This window comes from Podarcis cretensis, assembly GCF_951804945.1.
Source record: "Podarcis cretensis genome assembly, chromosome: 14".
Lineage (NCBI taxonomy): Eukaryota > Metazoa > Chordata > Lepidosauria > Squamata > Lacertidae > Podarcis > Podarcis cretensis.
In genome coordinates, this window is record NC_137183.1 from 16,695,470 (window position 1) to 16,717,636 (window position 22,167).

At 41.8% G+C, this 22,167-nt stretch overlaps 1 protein-coding gene across 1 annotated transcript; it reads left to right on the top strand.

Annotated features, from left to right (window-relative positions):
- Positions 1-509: 509 nt before the first annotated feature.
- On the top strand, positions 510-6,926 carry RAMAC (RNA guanine-7 methyltransferase activating subunit). Its single transcript, XM_079954421.1, has 3 exons — positions 510-688; positions 2,516-2,692; positions 5,649-6,926. The coding sequence occupies exons 1-3, from the start codon at positions 552-554 to the stop codon at positions 5,851-5,853; spliced, it is 519 nt and encodes a 172-aa protein (XP_079810547.1). The 5' UTR covers positions 510-551; the 3' UTR covers positions 5,854-6,926.
- The last annotated feature ends 15,241 nt before the right edge of the window (positions 6,927-22,167 follow it).

Below are 22,167 nucleotides of genomic sequence, written 5' to 3' on the forward strand. Positions count from 1 at the left end.
GTCATTTTCTGGGAAACAGTTGGGATTTTTCATTAGGTGGAGGATGAAATAAATCACATATGTACTGAAGCAACCTGCACCATGTGCCTGCATAATACAGAACCCACAGAATACAAATGCCCAGTTAACAAAATGTACAGGGATAGTATTCCCCATTGTATAATTACTGTGTGTGTGTGTGTGTGTGGGAGGGGGGCACTAAGAATCTTAATCCAAATTACGGAGAGGCTGATATTTTAAATTAACTATTTGATAATAGCTATAGAAAGGATAAATAGCAGACTTATTAGGTAGCAGTCAACTAAGTTTTACTCAGAGTGGACCAATGGCCCATGATGAAAGCCCATTAATTTCAGTAGCTCTAATTAGTGTAAAAAATTAGTTGAATACCACCCATTGTTTGAAACAGAAAATTTAAGCTTTATGTTATATTTTTCATTCAGTTCTGTAATCCACTTTGTTGACAGTTTCAACCCAATGATTTACACAAGTATTTGGTTTCCAAAGATGATCAAAATATACTTTTTCCCCATATTTGCAGAGATTATAGAATGGCTTCCACAATTGACATCCTTCACAATTATAATAACCTGTTTGCTCATCGATATACTTCTGAAGATGAGGAGTATCAGAAATCTGTCCAACGCCCTGCAGACCCACCTCCCATCGTGGAAGACTGGGCAAACAGGTCTGTTGAAAACATTCCCTTACCAACACTTTGCTTGTTTGGTGGTTGTAGGAGTATGCTATACAGTAAGGAAGCACCGTAAACCAAAGCAAAATGGCAAAAACCTAAATATAATTAGGCCATTAATGTATTCATTTAATTTTAATCCTGTGTCTACAGTTCTTTGGTGTCTCTCTTTTAAATGCAGACGTATTAATGATTAAGAACAAAACACGCAAGTCACCGGCAAAGCAACACACAACCTATTCAAATCTGCAGAAGAGGGCTTTGAGATATTAGCACAGTGAGAAACCGTAAAAGTTTTCTGCCCAGTTTGTGTTCTGTCCAGTGCTAGTGCTACTCAGAGTAGACCCATTTAAATCAATGGACTAAAGGAGCCTTGAGTCACTTCCACAACATACATTTAAAGTACTCTTATACTGTAGCACTTTAACTGTCATGGCTTCCCCCAAGGAATCCTGGGTTGTTCAGGGTGCTGGGAATTGTAGCTCTGTGAGGTGTCTCCTAATCACTCTCAGAGGCAAATTAGTGGTCCAGGTTGAATATCTCCCTGCGTGATTAGTGTTATAGCCTGTAACAAACCAGCCAGCGGAGCTATAGGCTTCCTAAGTGCTCCCCTGGTTTACATCAACAGAGTGTGTGTTTCTTGTGATGGGAGGGACGTATCTTCTCAAAAGAGTTTAATGCACTGTGGATTCAATCTGTTTAACACAACCTCTTTGATTCCACGAAACCTTTCTAACACAGGGAAATATTGAGTATTCTAATAGCTATCCTGAGAATACATGCATTTCCTCTTTTATTTAGAAAATTTAGAAATGGCTTGATTAAAAAAAGATCTCCCAGGAGGTTGAATGATGATAAATAAATAAATATGCATATATACTTGAGGCGCAAATGCTTCATTTTAGTTGTTCCAGAAATTACCTAGATATGATAACATTCCCTGGAGTTTGGAATAACTTCGGGTTCCATGATGGAAGAAAAGCAGGATATAAATGCGAGGAAATTAAAATAAATCACCAAACCTCAAGATCATACAGAGAAAACTTGAACAATGTGTGAACTAAATCAAGTTTAATGCAAGATATCCAGGAGTGATTAGTAGCTTGCCAGTGGTTTAATAAACCTTCCAAGAGAGAGATGGAAGTGTTCACCCTGGAAAGTGATGCCTTTCTGAAATCATGTTCGGTCATCGTGAGCACTGTTGTCTTGTCTTCAGCCATAGGGAGGATGCCAAGCATCAGACAGGCCACAGTATGTAGTTGATGAGCTATATTCAACTTGATAGGCCAAAGGTTGAGTAGCTTTGATTCAGAGTTTGTCAGTGTCTGATTTTCTACAAATAGCTTATATACGTGGCTCGCCCACAATTGTGGAAATTCTTGTATGTATTGCTGAAAGCTGCAGATGGTTAAGTGCATGACATTGTGATTACTGCCTCGATCATAAGAAAAGTTTGAATTTGATACCCCACTTTATCTACCCTAAGGAGTCTCAAAGCAGCTAACATTCTCCTTTTCGTTCCTCCCCCACAACAAACACTCTGTGAGGTGAGTGGGGCTGAGAGACTTCAGAGAAGTGTGACTAGCCCAAGGTCACCCAGTAGCTGCATGTGGAGGAGCGGGGAATCGAACCCGGTTCACCAGATTATGAGTCCACCACTCTAACCACTACACCACACTGGCTCTCAAAGAAGAGCTGCTTTCAGTGTACCCTTGATGTATGAAACAAATATCACTGGCAAATCCAGCTTGTAAACAACTTTAATCCACAAACTTCCACAGATAATGTAATTTAGGAGAGACTTTTTTTTTAAACTTCCAGAGAACCCACCGTGCCTTCTGTATCTGAGATACTTCAGAATTATGAAAAGATGTTTGCAAATCGATTTTCTTCAGAAGATGAAGAATATCAGAAATACGTCCAGCGTACTGCAGATCTACCTCCTCTAGTAGAGGACTGGAGAAATAGATCAGGTGGCAACCAGCGATACAGAGACAGGTATTTCTCTTATTTATTGGCTCTATATAAATGTTAACCTCTCCACTGATGCTCTCAGCAGCCACCATTTTTACTGTAAGAAACTAAAGCACAAGAGAATGACATCTAGCCTCCAATACAAAACACAAAAGAGCAAGTTGGGGAAGGACAAAAGGAGAAATTGTGTGAACAGCTACCCATCAAATATGGTGGAGAGATAAAATTCAGTTCATGTCCCAGAGTGGCTGGGACAACCCAGTCAGATGGACGGCATAACAATAACAACAACAACAATAATAATATCACCTCCCAGGTCCCTCAAAGGAAGTGTGATTAGGTACTACCACAATAACAACTCAATTGGTAATATTTATCCTTTTACATGAGCGTGGCTTTGGATTTTTTACAGTGATTTGATTGCTATGAGGAGAGGTCATTTCACCACATCATTGGGCATGTTGGCTAAGAGGCCAGATTCATGTTATAAGTTGTTCGATACTTTTTTGAGCCACTGAGGAAGACTTGTAGGGTAGAAACAAGTTTAGGTTTTGGTATATGCTATAATTTGTCACACAAGGTTTTTGGCCACATATACAGACAGATTGTTTTAATGTGTTTTTGTGCTGAAGTGTTTATGTTTTTCCCTTCCTAAAATTTGAGTAGTAGCTGTTTCCATGGGGCTGTACCCAATGCTAGTCCTACTCGGAGTAGACACGTTGAAGTGAATCATCATTACTATCTTAGGTTCCTTATTTTCAAGGGGTCTGCTTTTGAGAAGGTCTAGCATTGGGTGCCTCCCACTGTGTGGAATTCAGCATCGCACTCTTCCAATAATCCTTCTGTATAAGCATGCCAGGTTGCCAGATGCAACAATGCCCCTTCTCCCCCACTCCATGGGTTTTTCTAGAGATTTCTCCTGACCTCCTCTCTTTGCTGAGCTAATGGTTAGGTGAACCCCACCCCTTGTTTGGACTTTTGCCCACCATACTTTTACTGTAAGGCAATTATGCTGGTGATGGGCCCGGATCCTACTTTATAATCTCTGTAAAACAAGATGGTTACCTTTTGGTTGGCAACTGAGGACCATATAGTAAAAAGGTAAAGGACCCCTGGACAGTCAAAGGCGACTATGGGATTGTGGCGCTCATCTCACTTTCAGGCCAAGGGAGCCGGTGTTTGTCCACAGACAGCTTTCTGGGTCATGTCGCCAGCAGGACTAAATTGCTTCTTGCGCAACGGAACACCGTGACGGAAATCAGAGCGCATGGAGACGCCATTTACTTTCCTGCCTTTGATTGGACTTAACCATCCAGGGGTCCTTTACCTTACGTGGATCATATAGTATCCCTGATGGAGCCATCAGTTGCTGATGCTTTGGGTTAATTTTCTTTCTCTCTCCCCTCTCCCTTTTGCCAAGCCAGTAGCCACAGGGGTGGGGAATCTAGGCACTCTGCTTAAGCAACAGTCCCAAGGGTTTTAAATTCTGTGTGGAGCTGAATCAAAGTGCTGCTTATGCCAAAAAGGAATGAACTGAAACTCTTGAAACAAATTGCCCTTGGGACCAGTTGCTTCCTTGGGCATGAAGTGATTTTTTTTCCCCCATGGCAAAGAAAAGAGATCCAGGCTTCACCTCGTCAGCCAAATAGCCTTTCTTCTGTGACATAACTATTAGCAGAAAAATGACTTTGCCAATCAGCAGGCTAAATATTTATATTTATGTTGGCCTTTTATTTTATAACATAAAATAAAATTCATTTGCATTCTTAGATAACATATCTCGCTGTGCGTGGTCTGATCTACGTTTCTTATGATTCTTTGTGACAAATGTATACTTCAGCCCCACTATGAGACACTTGGGATTTTCTACCTACTGAAAATATTCTGAGTCATATACTCCAGGCTGTACATACTGTGCTTCCTTAGTTTTAACTTAATCTTGGCTGCTGACACTAGGGAAACAAGAAAGGACATTATGCATTAGATTTACTTGGTGCTTCTTGTGCTGCATTTCATAGTACTTGGGCCATGCGAGTGAGACGGTTTAGCTGTTGCTTGGATGTAACATTCTGAAATAAGAAACTTTAGCCTAGGGCTGTAGTCAAGTCCTACTCATAGTAGACCCATTAGCATGAATGGAAATGACCACTGTAAATCTAATACTTTCACTGGGTCTACTCTGTAAGCCAAAAACTGGGTCTACTCTGTAAGCCAATTATTATTATTATTATTATTATTATTATTATTATTATTATTATTTATTGCTTACACCCCGCCCCTCTGGCTGGGCCTCCCCAGCCACTCCAACAGAATATTCCAACAGAATATTAAAAACACAATAAACATCAAACATTAAAAACTTCCCTAAACAGGACTGTCTCAAATACAAAATCTGCAAATCAGGTAGAGTGTAAATATGCACATTTGAGAAATGAGAAAACTGGTTCTTTGTTTACAAGGAAAAGCCTCTTTTAATTCTGTGCATCTGGCAGAAGGCAATGATTCAGATTAGATATTAAATCTAACATGCTTGTGTCCAGATTTTTAAAAAAATATTAACCAAGTGCTTCTGTAAGAGAAACGTAAGTCTTTATACTTCAATTTTCAAATTGGATTTTTTTTAAAAAGTGGCTGTATCCAATGTTCTCTGTTCACTTAACACAAATACAAGTTTTAATATTACGCAACAGAGGAATCCAGTGCAGTAGTTGCACTAACAGAAACCTGCTGTGCAACAGATTGCTGGTAACTTTGTCGCACAAAAAGATTGAGCAATCTTCTTACGCATTCTCCCGTGCAACAACTTCCTGCTGGCAGACAACATCTTGCCAGCAGAATCTGTATTGTGCTAACTGACTTGAACATACCGCCATGTTGGATACAACCCAATATATTTTATCAACCCTACTGAGACAGTGTATGTCGATGCAATTTGAAAATAAATATTGTTAAAATGCATACCATTTGCTTCCTTCTACAGATTCAGAGACAGCAGACAATTCAGAGGCAGAGGGGACAGATATGACCGGCAGGGAGGCTATAGATACGGTCAATGGCAAGAGAGAAGCTGGGGAAATAACTATCAGCAGCACAGACAAGGACAGTCTTCCTACTCCTATCACGGGCGACCGTCCCACTATGGCTATAGTTCTTATTCCCAGGGGTCACAGTATGGCCATTACTAGTATTGTCTCCATCCGGTCAGACGTTGCTTTATTCCGTTTTACATTTTTTTTAAGGAAAAGTGGTGGTGTTGGTGCTTTAAAACAAATCTTGTTGATGTATTTTGGCAGTACTCACTTAACAAAGGAACCAGAGATAGGCTTGATGAATGAGCCATTTGCCTGTGCATGCAGCCCTTTCTGTTCCTTCGTGTGAGCTGCAATTAAAACAGTAAGTCTAACCATAGTCACCCAAACTGGGGAAATGCAGTTACCACCTTCAAGACAATAAAAGACCTTAAACCGCAATATGAAGCTGGTTTAAGAACCTGGCTAGCTCCAAAGCTGGTAACCGTCGTTTCCTGGTTCGGATGAAATAGGAAGCAGTTGGTTAATTAGAAAGTTTCTGGTTTAATTGCGGCTTCAGTGAAGGAGCTGAATGCGTGGGCAAAACCTTATTCACATCTCCGCTTATTAAGTCAAGATACCATCATGCCAATATGGCCACCGTGGAAGTGATGTACAAATGCTAAAGGGTGAACTTGTTACCTTACATTCCCTTTCCCCTTCAACGTATTGCCTGTACAAATATGTAATAATTTGGGGGTAAGGAGGGATTGCTTTGCATCAGAAGAATTTGGCAGCGACCCTCAGCAAAAAAAGGCTGTTCTTCCAGAAATTCTGACTCATACTATTTCATTGCGAATGGGTAGAAAAACAATTAAGATTCACAATGCATCATGGCAGAGGAATGTGCAGGTTGCAGGGAATGGGGCTGGCTGTTGATAATAAGCAGGTTTAGCAGTTTTCATTTTGATTACTCTGAAACTTTTTTTTTAGCCCCTTTAGCGTCGTTGGTTTAATTTCCTTTTAAACTCACTAATAACTGATGAGCAAAGATGTCAAAATAAGCAGGAAATGTAAAAGATGCAGTACTTGGGTTTGCTTGCTTTTTAGAAACGCCACCACAAGATTCATCATGATTAAATGGTGTCCTCTTGAATATGTTTTTCCTGCCATTCATCTGATCATTTCCCATGTTAAATTGACTGTTCTGATTGTACACTGTGGAATAAAATCCAGTGGTTTAATGAAAATTGTGGACGTGCATGTGAATGTTTCGTTTCAAGGGAAGGAGAGCACTTAGGGCAGATGTGGGAAAACTGGCGCTCCTGATGTTGCCAAACTACAGCTCCTATAGCCATTGGCCATGCTAGCTGGGGGCTGAGGGGAGTTGTAGAGCAGCAACCTATGAACCAAGCACAGGAAACTATGAGGATTTATTGCATTTATATCCCACCTTTCCATACAATCAGAAAACCAATACAAAGAGAAAAAAGGAATAAAAGAAAACCATAAAAGAAAACAACTACTATAACAAAACATAACCAAACGCATATACATACATTTTGACTTCCTTCCATCCTTTAGTGACTTCCAATTTTCAATTTTTCTTTTTTGTTGTGTTACACACACACACACACACACTTATTACTTCCAGTTTTATGCCTTTATTTCCTTTCCTCAAGCCTACAAACTTCATTCCTCACATCTCAATATATTTATTCCAGAACAATGTTTTTTCATATACTCTTGGACACAGTGGCCCAAGGTCAGATATGTGACTCATGCACCAAGGCTTCTCTCAAGAATATGAGAAATCCACAAGAAAGTCTAGAACATCCCTTTGAGGAGAGGACATGTGTACCTTCTGATGCGGATAACAACTTCCAGAGTAGCAGCTTTATTGCAGAGCCTTGCAGTACCTGAAAGCCTAACAGATTTATTGTGCCAATACCTTTTTTCATCCAGGAAGACTTATGCCACAACATAAAATTTAAGGTGTCACAAGATTATGTTTATTTATTTATTTTAGAACAGCTTGTTTCTGTTTGATTTTCCGAAATCCATTGTATGTCTTTCCGAAGTGAGACAAGGTCTGAGTTAGTTTAAAACCTTTTTAAGGGGTGGGGGTGTAGATGAAGGACACTTGGCCTCACTCCTCTCCATTCCAATTAGGTTGGCTATTTAATTAAAATAGTGTCGTCGTCTTTACAGAAATAATCTGTGGTTGTCTTGGCAACCTTTCTTTGGCTCCTGGTAATCTTGAACGCAAGAAGAAGCATGTACAATGTGCCACAGATTGCTTAACCTATTATCTCCTTCAGTGTTTTGGGGCACAGCCTTGCGTACGGGCCAAGGTGAAGTAGATTAAAAACTTGAAACACGGTGGGGCTTAAGAATTCTCCGTGAAGCTTCCCAGAATGGGCCTAGCAGTGCTGTCTCAGGCCTAAGTGTGACAAAAGGTGTCGAGGCTCACTTAGGAGTTAAAATCGAAAGTGCCGAAGAGTAAAGGTAAAGGGACCCCCGACCATTACGTCCAGTCGTGGCAGACTCTGGGGTTGTGGCGCTCATCTCGCTTTATTGGCCGAGGGAGCCGGCGCACAGCTTCCGGGTCATGACTAAGCCGCTTCTGGCGAACCAGAGCAGCGCACGGAAACACTGTTTACCTTCCTGCCGGAGCAGTACCTATTTATCTACTTGCACTTCATGCTTTCAAACTGCTAGGTTGGCAGGAGCAGGGACCGAGCAACGGGAGCTCACCCTGTCGTGGGGATTCAAACCGCCGGCCTTCCGATCGGCAAGCCTGAGGCTCTGTGGTTTAACCCACAGCACCACCCACGTCCCTTTGCCAAAGAGTAGGGGCTGGCAAACTTTTAGGGCCTTTGGATCTTTGAGTGAGTGCTGTAGGTGCCACTGCATAATTGCTTCTCCCCCTATATATTCAGAGAGGGAGAGTGCAGACATTTCACTTATCCAACAGAGCTGGGTTGGATCGAGTAGAAATAATATTGAGCCTTGAAAAGTGTAGAAAACTGCACTTTTCAAGGAGAAAAAGGTCACCACTGTTGGGGTTTTTTTTTGTGTGTGGGGGGGGGTGGCGGCTTCCTGAATGCCAGAGAAGACAAGGGCACTTAGAGAATGGGAACACATGGACCCTTTCCCTTATTCCTTGTCCTTTTACTTTTGGCTATTTGCAGATTACTTGCGCTGCAGAAGGCATGCTGGGGAGACCACACATTACAAGGAACGTAAAAAAACTTTAGCTAGGTTTTAATTAAAAAAACTCCTTTTACATTAATTATAATATATCAATAAGCATGACCCATTCACCAACCTAACCACCAGGGTACTGAGAGAGCTAGGTGCTGCTCTTTATATACTATACCCAACAGCTTAATTACCAGACCTTAACAGCACCTGCTGGGGACGCGGGTGGCGCTGTGGGTAAAACCTCAGTGCCTAGGACTTGCTGATCGTATGGTCAGCGGTTCGAATCCCCGCGGCGGGGTGAGCTCCCGTCGTTCGGTCCCAGCTCCTGCCCACCTAGCAGTTTGAAAGCACCCCTAAGTGCAAGTAGATAAATAGGTACCGCTTTATAGCGGGAAGGTAAACGGCGTTTCCGTGTGCGGCACTGGTACTGGCTCGCCAGTTGCAGCTTCGTCACGCTGGCCACGTGACCCGGAAGTGTCTTCAGACGGCGCTGGCTCCCGGCCTCTTGAGCGAGATGAGCGCGCAACCCTAGAGTCGGTCACGACTGGCCCGTACGGGCAGGGATACCTTTACCTTTACCTTTAACAGCACCTGCTTCACAGCTGTAAAACTAGGCCATGTTATTTGCTTTGGCCCTTAAAGAAACACACATCTTGTGGAACAATAATGAACCTTCAAATTTAAAGAAACCACTCAACAAGCCCCCACATCCCCTTCCACCCAGTTTTGACACTAGCACTCAGTAAAGTATGAGACCCTTAATCTCAGGGCTGTGGGTTCGAGCCCCACATCAGGTGAAAAGGGGGGTTGGGTGAGATGACCCTCGTGGTCCCTTCCATCTTCTATGATTTGTTGATCCTGCAAAGTTGGTGGCCATCGTTGCCGCTTGTGGGAGCTAATTCCATAGTTTAACTCTGCACTGTGGGAAGAAGAGTTTTCTTTTCGTGATATGAGAGACGAAGGGAGAATTCTCTTCGTTCACTTCCTCCATGCCACACATAATTTTGTATACCTCCACCAGGTCTCCCTGTCCTTGCCTTTTCTCTAAACTAAAAAGCTCTACCCCTTTTGTTATGTACTGAAGTTTTCACCCTGGGCCAGCAGGGGGATACTGTAGATAGTTTTCACTCAGGTCCACATATGCAAATAAGGGATTGAAAGTGACGTTCAGTGATTGGATAGTTACAGAAAGTGGTTACTGTTGCGTTGCAGTGGAGCTCTGTATAAGCAGGCTGGCTGAACCCTTCAGTTCAGTTCTGTTCTGGCCTGTGAATAAACAAGAGCTGTTTGAAGAATCGCTGTGTCGTCAGATATGTTCACCTACAACTTAACACCTTTGATCATTGGCTGGGGAAATCCAGCCAGATGGGCAGGGTATAAATAATAAAATTATTCTTGTTATTTTGGTTGCCCTATTCTGAACCTTTTCCAGCTCCACCTTATCCTTTTCGAGGTGAAGCAGTGGGAACCAGGCCATTATTGTAAACTCAAGCGAAGGAACCTGGCTGACAACAGATGAGTTACTTAAGTCGTGGGGGTGAGAGGCAGAAATCCTTCGGTTTTACCATTCGGCTGATAAGCTCCTCTTGTGGGAAGGAGGAGGCCATTTCATGCCATTTTCTTAGAAGTTCCCCAGCAGGCTGCATAAACAGCTCAGCCAGCCCCGAAATAAATACCAAGATGCCCTGCTGTGAAGCCACGTCATGAATGACAGGGGTACACCTCTGTATAAACAAAACAGAGATGAGAAATGGTAAAAGGATGACTAGAATTGAGTTTCCTCTGTTACTCGGGATTTTATTTTCTTTCTTTTTTTAGATAGGAACACAGAAAGCTGCTTTCTGCTGAGTCAGAACATCAGTCCATTAATGTGTGAAGTAGGAGTTGGAATCTAGCACAGTGATTGGTTAATTTTGTTGTTACCACCTCCGATGGGAGCTTCATTTCCTTTCCCGGTGATTTTTTTGAGCCAAAATGAGAATACAGTGGTACCTTGGGTTACATACGCTTCAGGTTACATACGCTTCAGGTTACAGACTCTGCTAACCCAGAAATAGTACCTTGGGTTAAGAACTTTGCTTCAGGATGAGAACAAAAATCGTGCTCCGACAGCGCAGCGGCAGCAGGAGGCCCCATTAGCTAAAGTGGTGCTTCAGGTTAAGAACAGTTTCAGGTTAAGAACGGACCTCTGGAACGAATTAAGTATTTAAACTGAGGTACCACTGTACCCCTAAACATTTTTTTAGAAAAAAAAAGCACTGGTTCTGACATGTCATCCCTTTCTGAATATTTGGGTAGATGACAAGAAGAAGAAGAAGAAGAAGAAGAAGAAGAAGAAGAAGAAGAAGAAGAAGAAGAAGAAGAAGAACATGACAACAACATGACAACAACATGACAACAACATGACAACAACATGACTACCCCCAAGGGTCAACAACAACAACAACAACAACTACATGACAACAACATGACAACAACATGACAACAACATGACTACCCCCAAGGGTCAACAACAACAACAACAACAACAACAACAACAACAACAACTACATGACTACCCCCAAGGATCAGGGACCTGTGGTCCTCTAGATCAGGCATAGGCAAACTTGGCCCTCCAGATGTTTTGGGACTACAATTCCCATCATCCCCAACCACTGGTCCTGTTAGCTAGGGATGATGGGAGTTGTAGTCCCAAAACATCTGGAGGGCCAAGTTTGGCCATGCCTGAGCTAGCTGAATGTTGTCTGCATGGATCTTCAGAGGCTCTCCAAGGTTTCAGACAGTGGATATTCTCAGCCTTACCAGGAGAAGACAGGGTTTGAACCAAAGACCGTATACATGCAAAGCTGCATCCCTTCCCTTGCAGCTGGAAGAGAGATGCAGAAGCTGAGGAGTCTTCACTTGTTAAGAATTCATCCTTCCTTCCCCGCCCCCTCCTTGCCAACTGTCAGCATTAATAGTTTTCCTCGCCTCGGTTGATAATTGTTTCCAGGGAGGCTGCTGTGTTTGTATGCGGCAGCAAAAACAAGAAAGAGGCTTCTGGCACCTCAATGACAGATAAATTATGGCTTCAGATTTCATGGACTAGAGTCTTGTCCACATATGTATAAAGTGTTCTCCTGAATTGGCAGATTTTATACAGGGGTGCAGGTGGGAGCTGAACGCTGCAGCCTGCAAGGTCAAATGACAACAAAGGCGAAAAGTGCAGTATCGGATAGGTCTTTACAGAGAATTGTCACAGGCTAGACTTCTTGTAGCGTGTTGGCATTTGACCTCACAGTTTACAATACACACCTCCCTCTGTGTGTAGAGTGGTTGGTGGTATGTGTATATATTTTGTTCTTCTATTATTATTGTTGTTGTTGTTATTTACATGCCCTTCACTCTAAGGTCCCAGAGTGGATTACAGCATTACAAGAACATTACAACACACTATTAAAAACAGGTTAAAACAATTATACAAATAAAGTAAAGGTAACGGGACCCCTGACCATTAGGTCCAGTCGTGGTCAACTCTGGGGCTGTGGCGCTCATCTCGCTTTATTGGCCGAGGGAGCCAGCGTACAGCTTCCGGGTCATGTGGCCAGCATGACTAAGCCGCTTCTAGCGAACCAGAGCGGCACAAGGAAATGCCGTTTACCTTCCCGCCAGGGTGGTACCTATTTATCTACTTGCACTTTGACGTGCTTTTGAACTGCTAGGTTGGCAGGAGCAGGGTCCGAGCAATGGGAACTCACCCCGTCGTGGGGATTTGATAATTATACAAATACAAATAATAATAATATACAAATAATTATACAAATACGGTTGGTCCTAAAAACTATATTTTTTAATCTACATATACACAAACACACACCATCTAGCTACCAACAGAGGATATCACTTCATGCATCTAGTGGTGGTCTCTAGTCCATTAAAGTTTTTGCCATGATAATAGATATTTGAATAAATCGTGGGGTTCAAACATAGGAATCGGCCTTCAACTGAGTCAGGCCATTGGTCCACTTAGCTCAGTATTGTCTACACTAGCAGCAGTTCTCTGGCGTCTCAGACAGGGAATGTTCCTCAGGCCTGCCTGGAGATGCCAGGGATTGTACCCAGGTCCTTCTGTGTACAAAGCAGCTGTTCTACCACTGAGCTATGGCCCTTCATTCCTGCTGGTCACATAAACCTGCTGGTTTGAGGAGGCGATGCTTGTTCTCTTTTCACCTGACATCATCATCATCATCATCATCATCATAATTTATTTATACCCCACCCATCTGGCTGGGCTTCCCCAGCCACTCTGGGCGGCTCCCAACAAAATATTAAAATACAGTAATACACCAAACATTAAAAGCTTCCCTAAACAGGGCTGCCTTCAGATGTCTTCTAAAAGTCTGGTCGTTGTTGTTCTCTTTGATATCTGGTGGGAGGGCGTTCCACAGGGCAGACGTCACTACTGAGAAGGCCCTCTGCCTGGTTCCCTGTAACTAGGCTTCTTGCAGCGAGGGAACCGCCAGAAGGCCCTCGGAGCTGCACCTCAGTGTCCAGGCAGAATGATGGGGGTGGAGACACTCCTTCAGATATACTGGACCGAGGCCATTTAGGGCTTTAAAGGTCAGCACCAACACTTTGAATTGTGCTCGGAAATGTACAGGGAGCCAATGTAGGTCTTTCAAGACCGGTGTTATGTGGTCTCGGCCGCCGCATAGACTCTTTCTTTGAGCATCCCTAGTGTGAAAAACCCACTTAGCTCCTCAGGGGCAAGCACAACCTCTGCTTATCTAAGAGTTGGCAGTCCCCAAGCTACATGGAAGTCATAAATGGCGCCAAGGCAACAAAGCACACTGATAAACGCTGTGTTTGCAGAATGAATTCATCACCATTATAATTCGTAGAGCAACCGTCCACCCACCATCCCTGATCATTAGCCATGCTGACTAGGGCTGGTGCGAAATGTGAGGCAACGCCTTGAATACTCTGTAGTCAGAGGCCACATTCACACTACAGTGGTACCTTGGTAGTCGAATGGCTTGGCTCCCGAATAAATCGGCTCCTGAACGCCGCAAACCCGGAAGTGAGTGTTCCGGTTTGCGAATGTTTTTCAGAAGCTGAATGTCTGACATGGCTTCCACGGCTTCCAACTGAGTGCAGGAAGCTTTTGCAGCCAATCAGAAGCTGTGTCTTGGTTTTTGAACCGTTTCAGGAATCGAACAGACTCCTGGAATGGATTAAGTTTGAGAACCAAGGTACCACTGTATACATTTAAACCACCATGATACCACAGTTATTCTGGGAGCTGTAGTTTGTTAAGGGTGCTGAGAGTGGTTAGGAGGCCCCATTCTAATCCCTGAGCTACAATTTCCAAAAGCCCTGTGAAGAATTGAAAACTGTAGCTCCGAGGTCTCCTCACAACTCTCAGCACCCTTAATAAACTACAGTTCCCAGAATTCTTTGGGGGGCAAGCCCTGCCTGTGCTTTAAATGTATGGTGTGAATGTGTCAGAGATGGGCAGCAATGCAAAAGGGGAAAGTGGAATATCTTGGAAATAAATCGTCAGGTGGTCACAATTAAAAATGAATTGAGCGGCTTTTGATGTTTTAGGATCAGGCTTGAATATGCAAGAGTCCAATATGGTAAAGTTGATGGGCCGGGAAGACATGGGACATTTGGCAGTTTATGATGGAGAGTGAATTTTGTTCGCACACAAACTTAGGAAATGAGTGATGCATTTTTCAGGAAAGACAAGTATTTGCCTGAAGATTTCTGGAAATAATGGCCCCAGCATCTGCAGCTGTGATCTCAAGAATTAGTAAATTCTTGCCGTTTTATCATTGCTGTCAGGGGCATGAACTTCATAAGGATAGTTGTCACAAGGCTATGAACAAAGATATCCTGTTCACCTTCCTCTGGGCCAAACCTATCTATTTGTCAAAGGGAAGAAAAGATGTAGATAAACATGTCTTGAAGGTCATCCATTTATACTTGTCAAATTAATAACATGTTGCTGCTATCTGTCAAAAGATTTCTTATAGCCTCCAACAGCAGATTATTTATTGTTTTATTCTTGGTTATCTGAAATCCTATATATATATATATATATATATATATATATATATATGTTTTTTAACATCTCATTTTCAACAGTAATGAAACATACTTTTACATCTTATTCAATTTTTTTGACTTCCATCAATCCTGTCTGAAAAATTTCCAATCTAATCTCTTAGTATGCATTTCTTATCTTCCCTATTACATTTCAAATTCATAACCAATATCTCTATCTTTTTCTACTTTGTAACACTTCGTATATTTATCCTTACAAAACTTCTTGTTGTCCTACTAGTGTAATTTGCTGATTACAGTTGCTCTTCAAATAATTCATATACCGTATTTTTCACCCTATAGGACGCACTTTTTCCCCTCCAAAAATGAAGGGGAAATGTGTGTGCGTTCTATGGGGCGAATGCAGGCTTTCGCTGAAGCCTGGAGAGCAAGAGGGGTCGGTGCGCCAGAAGTCGCGCCGGTCTCCCAAGGGTTGCGCAGAGCTGCCTGCATTCCGCAGCTCTCCGCAAACCTGGGGAGACTGGTGCGACTTCCCGCCGGGCTCCCTAGGCTTGCGGATAGCAGGCTGTTCTCTCTTTTTTAAAAAAATAATTTTTATTAAAGTTTCAACAAATTTCATAATAACACAAAAAGCAAAACATCACAACAACAAACAATACAAAACAAAAATCAAACAAAATTAAAAGGTTCAATTCTTGGTTTCAGATAGCTTTCTTTCCGGACTTCCTCACATCTCCCTTTTCTGTTTTCAAATTTCCAATTTAGTTTCAGCAGATTTCCCCCCTATTTTAACCAATTTAATATGTCTTAATTTTTTTTAAAGTTAACCATTCCTGCTGCTATCCACTCATCTTTTTATCTTCCATCCTTAGGTTAACTAAACTGTGATTCTCTTATTTGTTACTAATGAAACATCTTTGCACATTCCTTCAGCTTTGTCACTAATGCCACATTGTCTCAATATCCTGCATCATATTAACATTCATATAGTTTACAATGTTTTTGCAGATATTCTTTGAATTTCTTCCATTCTTCTTCTATTTGTTCTTCTCCCGTGTCTCGGATTCTGCCAGTCATTTCTGCTAGGTCCATATAGTCCATCAATTGCATCTGCCATTCTTCCAGAGTGGGCAAATCTTGTGTCTTCCAATACTTTGCGATGAGTCTTCTTGCTGCTGTTGTTGCGTACATAAAAAAGGTTCTATCCTTCTTTAACACCTTCTGATCGACAATGCCCAGAAGGAAGGCCTCTGGTTTCTTCAAGAAGGTATACCTAAATACCTTTTTCAACTCATTATAGATCATTTCCCAGAATGCCTTTACCCTTGGGCACGTCCACCAGAGGTGAAAGAATGTTCCCTCAGTTTCCTTACATTTCCAACATTTATTATCGGGCAAATGATATATCTTTGCAAGCTTGACTGGTGTCATGTACCACCTATAAGTCATTTTCATAATATTTTCTTTCAAGGCATTACATGCCATAAACTTCATACCAGTGGTCCATAACCGTTCCCAGTCAGCAAACATAATATTATAACCAATGTCTTGTGCCCACTTAATCATAGCTGATTTAACCATTTCATCCTGAGTATTCCATTTTAACAGCAAGTTGTACATTCTTGACAATGTCTTAGTTTTAGGTTCTAACAATTCCGTTTCTAATTTCGATTTTTCCACCTGGAAACCTAGTTTCTTGTCCATGTTAAAAGCCTCTCTGATTTGGTAGTAATGTAGCCAATCTCGCGCTCTATCTTTTAGCTTCTCAAAGCTCTGCAATTTCCATGTGTTTCCTTCCTGTTCTAATATCTCCCAATATTTCGGCCATTTGGCCTCCATATTGAGCTTTTTCAGAGCCTTAGCTTCCATAGGTGACAACCACCTTGGGGTTTTATTTTCTAGCAAGTCTTTATATCTTATCCAGACATTAAAAACTGCTCTCCTGACAATATGGTTCTTAAATTCTTTTTGTCTAATTTGTCGTACCACAAATATGCATGCCATCCAAACGCATTATTAAACCCTTCCAAGCCCAGAATGTCAGTGTTTTCAAGAAGTAGCCAGTCCTTAATCCAGCAGAAAGCTGCTGATTCATAGTAAAGCTTCATGTCTGGCAGGGCAAACCCCCCTCTTTCTTTAGCATCGGTTAATATTTTAAATTTTATTCTGGGCTTTTTGCCCTGCCAGACAAATTTAGAAATATCTCGCTGCCACCTCTTGAAACAATCCATTCTGTCCACAATCTGCAAAGTCTGAAACAAAAACAACATTTTCGGCAAAACATTCATCTTTATAGCGGCAATTCGGCCCAACAAGGAGAGTTTCAGATTTGACATGTTTCTAAATCTTTCTTTACCTCTGACCAACATTTTTCATAATTGTCCTTAAATAAATTCAGGTTTTTAGCTGTCATATTTATCCCTAGGTATTTCACTTTCTTCACCACATTTAAATCTGTCTCTTTCTGAAGCTTTTCTATTTCCATTAAAGTCATATTTTTCTCCAATACTTTAGTTTTTTGTTTATTTAATTTGAATCCTGCTACCTGACCAAACTCCTGAATCAATTCTAAGACTCTTTTCGTACTAGATTCTGGCTCCTGTAACGTTAAAACCAGGTCATCTGCAAAGGCTTTAAGTTTATATTGTTTGGCTCCGACCTGAACCCCTTTAACCAACTGGTCCCTCCTAATCAGATTCAGGAGCACTTCCAGGACCGAAATAAATAACAATGGAGAGATAGGGCACCCCTGTCGCGTTCCTTTTTCAATTTTAATCTCTTCTGACACCACATTGTTAACTATCAATTTTGCTTTTTGTTCCAAATAAATTGCTTCTATGCTATTTTCGAACCCTCGTCCCACACCCATTCCCTTAAGATTTTTTTTCATAAAACTCCAAGAAATGTTGTCAAAGGCCTTCTCCGCATCAATAAAAATTAACACTGCTTTTGTATTTATATTTGTCTGCAATAACTCTAATATGTCAATGATGTTTCTTGTATTGTCAGACAGATGCCTGCCAGGGAGAAAGCCTGCTTGGTCCTTATGAAATAATTCATTTAACACTCTTTTCAGTCTATTTGCCAAAATGTCTGCAAAGATTTTGTAATCCACATTTAACAGGGATATGGGACGGTAGTTTTTAAGTTGTGTCTTTTCAGCTTCGGATTTTGGTATAAGCGTGATGAAAGCTTCTTTCCACGAATCCGGTGCCTTCTTCCCCTCCATTATCTCATTGCACACCTCCTTTAGTGGTTGAATTAAATAGTCTTTCAACATCTTATAATATTTGGAGGTTAACCCGTCCGGCCCTGGAGATTTGCCCAATTGCATATTCCGAATAGCACCTTCAATCTCCTGTTCTGTTATTTCATAATTCAATATCATCTTATTTTCTTGAGATAGCTCTTGTAATCCGTTAGTCTTTAAAAACTAGTCTATGTCAAACTCTTTTTGCGGCCCCTGCGTGTAAAGTTGTTTAAAATATCTCTGGAAACATTTTCTAATCTCTTCAGGTTTCTGTATATTTCTCCCCTCTATCTCAAGGTTGGTTACCGTATTCAACTTCTGTCTTTTTTTCAGCTGCCATGCTAGCAACTTTCCACATTTATTTGCCGATTCAAAAATTTTCTGCTTCATTTGTTTAATTTTCCATTCAACTTCTTTATTTACTAATTTCATATATTGTACTTGGTAGAGTTTAATTTCTCTCAAAATCTCCTGCGACTTGGGTTTCAATCTTAACTTTTTTTCCCTTCTTTTATTTTTTCCAAAATTTTGTCTTTTTTCTCATTTTGGGTTCTCCTCTTTATTGCATTCTGCTGTATCAGAAACCCCCTCATAACTGCTTTACTTGCGTCCCAGATTATTCTTTTTTCCACTGTAGTGGATAGCAGGCTGTTCTCGGGGCTGGGGTCGGGTGAAGCTCGGGCTTCCCCTGCGCCAGCCCCGCGCCTGGGGGGGGGGAAGATAATTTCCCCCCCTTTATTTCCTGCCCCAAAAAACTAGGTGCATCCTATGGGGCGGTGCGCCCTATGGGGCGAAAAATACGGTACTTCTTCCAATCTTCTGTAAATCTCTGGTCTCACAGGTTTCAAATCCTTCCTGTCATTTTGTCCAATTCTGCATAGTCCATTAATTTCGTCTGCCATTCTTCTTTCGTCGGAATTTCTTCCTGTTTCCATTTCTGGGCTAACAATACTCTTGCCGAATATCTGAAATCCTTTTAAAGGAAGGATGAACTTGCTCATTGCTTTTTCTGGAATATGTTCCAGAGATTCCAAATCATGGATAGAAGGGGGTCTTATAGCTCTTCAAAATGTCCTAGCAGTATTTCAGTATTACATTTTGCACCCCAACTTTCCTCCAAGGAGCTCAAAGTGATGTATGTAGTTTCCCCCACTTTTTCCCCTCACGACAACCCTGGGAGGTAGGCTAGGGCAAGAGTTTGAGATTGGCCCAAGGTCACCCAGCAAGCTTCATGGCTAAGCAGGGATTTGAAGCCCAGTCTCACAGGGCCTGATCCAACAACTAGCATAATGAAAATAATAAAAACAAATACAGTGGTACATCGGGTTACATACGCTTCAGGTTACATACGCTTCAGGTTACAGACTCCGCTAACCCAGAAATAGGGCTTCAGGTTAAGAACTTTGCTTCAGGATGCGAACAGAAATTGTGCTCCGGCGGTGCAGCGGCAGCAGGAGGCCCCATTAGCTAAAGTGGTGCTTCAGGTTAAGAACAGTTTCAGGTTAAGAACGGACCTCCGGAACGAATTAAGTACTTAACCCGAGGTAGCACTGTAATGAATAAAGCAATGAATTGTTTCAGAAGTGAAAGAGAGATTATTAAGAGCATGCGTAGCTTTGCCTTCTTCTAATCTTACTCAGTACAAGGGATTATATCCTTTGATGCTCACAAGTGCCCTAAGAAGTAGGCACAGAGAAATGGCGACTGGCCCTGGGACACTTCACGGCTGAGAGGCAGAAATGGAGCCCTGGTCTCTTCCACCCTCCAATAGCCTTAACACTGTGCTTCTTCGTTCTTAGTGAAAGACTATAAAATAATATAAATACAGGGGCTAGGGACTGGGGTGGGGGCGTTGAGACAAAGTCCTGGAGTTGGACTTGTCTACTGTCTATAATTATATGCAAATCAGTGCTAAAATAAGATAACCACACAGAGCGCACTTGCACAAGCTGTTTTCTGGATGTCAGTGCCAGATTGAAGTCCCCAGCTCTAACCTGCCTTGGCTGAGCTCAAAAAGCATATTGTTGCAGCCTTGGCTTTCTGCAGAAATCAGCCATTACTCTCTGACCCTCTGCTTGCTAGTTTTTCTCCAGCTTCTCGCTCGCATAACCACAAACTCTACCCTGAAACTCCTGTTTTGTGCTACTAACTTTCTAAGAGAGGGAGGAGGGCCCCCACAAATTTGTCATCGAGCACAGAACCCCCTTTCCTCTGTCCTCTTTCCCCCCAAAAAATTTTTAATTAAATTTTCCACAGTTATAACACATATAACCTAACAAAAGAGAGAAAGAAAAAAGGAAAAAACATACCAAAGGAAGAAACAGTACAATACATTACAAGAAAAAACATGACCAGAACCACAACATAAATAATCTTAATCCCTTAAAACCCAACCTTGTTTACATATTAATTGACTTCCTCTAATCCCTCCCTTCTGAATTTCCTTGTATCTGTATGTAACAGCTTTCCAGTATCATTCTTAAACAAAGATATTTCCAGTTATTATCTAACTTATTCACTTTTCTTACTATTCTGAACCCCATTTATTTAATAAATCCTAATCTAATCCTAGGCCTCTTTGGTACTTTCAAGTGATTTCTAATTTTTAATGTTACAATATTTGTTCAAATAGTCCTTAAATTTCTTCCAATCTTCTTGGTATTCCTCTTCTTTCTGGTCGCGGCTTCTTCCTGTCAGGTCAGCTAGCTCCGAACCCTTTCCTCTCATCTCTTAACAACCCATTACCTTTCCTCCCTCCCCCCAGGTGACCACCTTGCGAGGAAGCAAGCCTGGCAGTGGTGACTGGTGCCCATTGGGAATAGAAGGGTGGAAGTCAGGGAGATCAACAGATGAACAGCCTGTCCTGTTTTAAGGAAAGAAGCAGGGAGGTGGGGGCTGGCTGAGAGCAAACAGGTTGGTAGGGCAGCACCCCATTTGTCCCAATGGTCCGGCCTCCGATGCATCTTGGTTAAGGGGTGGGTGGGTGAGAGAATCTACTTTTAACAAAATTAAAGGTAAATTGGCTCCAGGAGATAGAGAAGAAGAAAGTGTGGAAATGAAGAAAGGGGGGCACTCTTTTTCCCCGTTTCTAGGAACAACATGCAAGAGTGCATTTTAATAAGCTGTTTCCCGAGCCAAGAAAGTGCGTGAACAATAAGGCAGATGAAATCAAACGAAGGCAAAATAAAACCCCATCTCAAAGCCCAAACGGGTGACGAGAGCTGGAAGCAAGAAGAACTGGCGTCATTTTTCCCCCTTGGCACAAAACCCAGTCCAGATTGCATGTGTTTGTCATGAATGTTCTTGGGAAGATCAGAGATTTCTCAGTCTCTCTTCATAACTCTGGAATCAAAGCTGCTCTTCAAAGCACAGTGCCACCACTAATAGTTATGATAACGTACACTTTTACATTGGAGGTCTCAATTGTTTCATATAGACTACAGTAGCAAGCTTTATAATAGCATAATGTTTCCAAATGGTTAGTGTTTTATTTTGCCTGTATTCTCCAACATGCTCTGGGCATAATAATAATAATAATAATAATAATAATAATAATAATAATAATTTTTATTTATACCCCACCCTCCCCAGCCAAGGCCAGGCTCTGGGCGGCTTAATGCATTAGTAGTTGATTTATTCTGCTTTGTTAAGCTGTTCTGCAACACACTGGTGCAGTATAGTGGTTAGAATTTTGGGTTAGGACCTGGGAGACCAAGGTTCAAATTCCTGCTCAGGCATGAAGCCCACAACCTTGGGCCAGTCACTATCTCTCAGCCTAACCTACCAACCACAAGGGGTTGTTGTGAGAATAAAATGGGGAGCGAACCATGCATGCCCTTTTGAACACCTGGGAGGAAAAGTGGAATATAAATATAATAATAAATAACAACAACAACAACAACAACAATACTTTTAACAAATGTTTTCCCAATGCTCCCACAGTACTGCTGTCTAGGAGGGCTGTAGCACAATAAAAGCGGGACGGT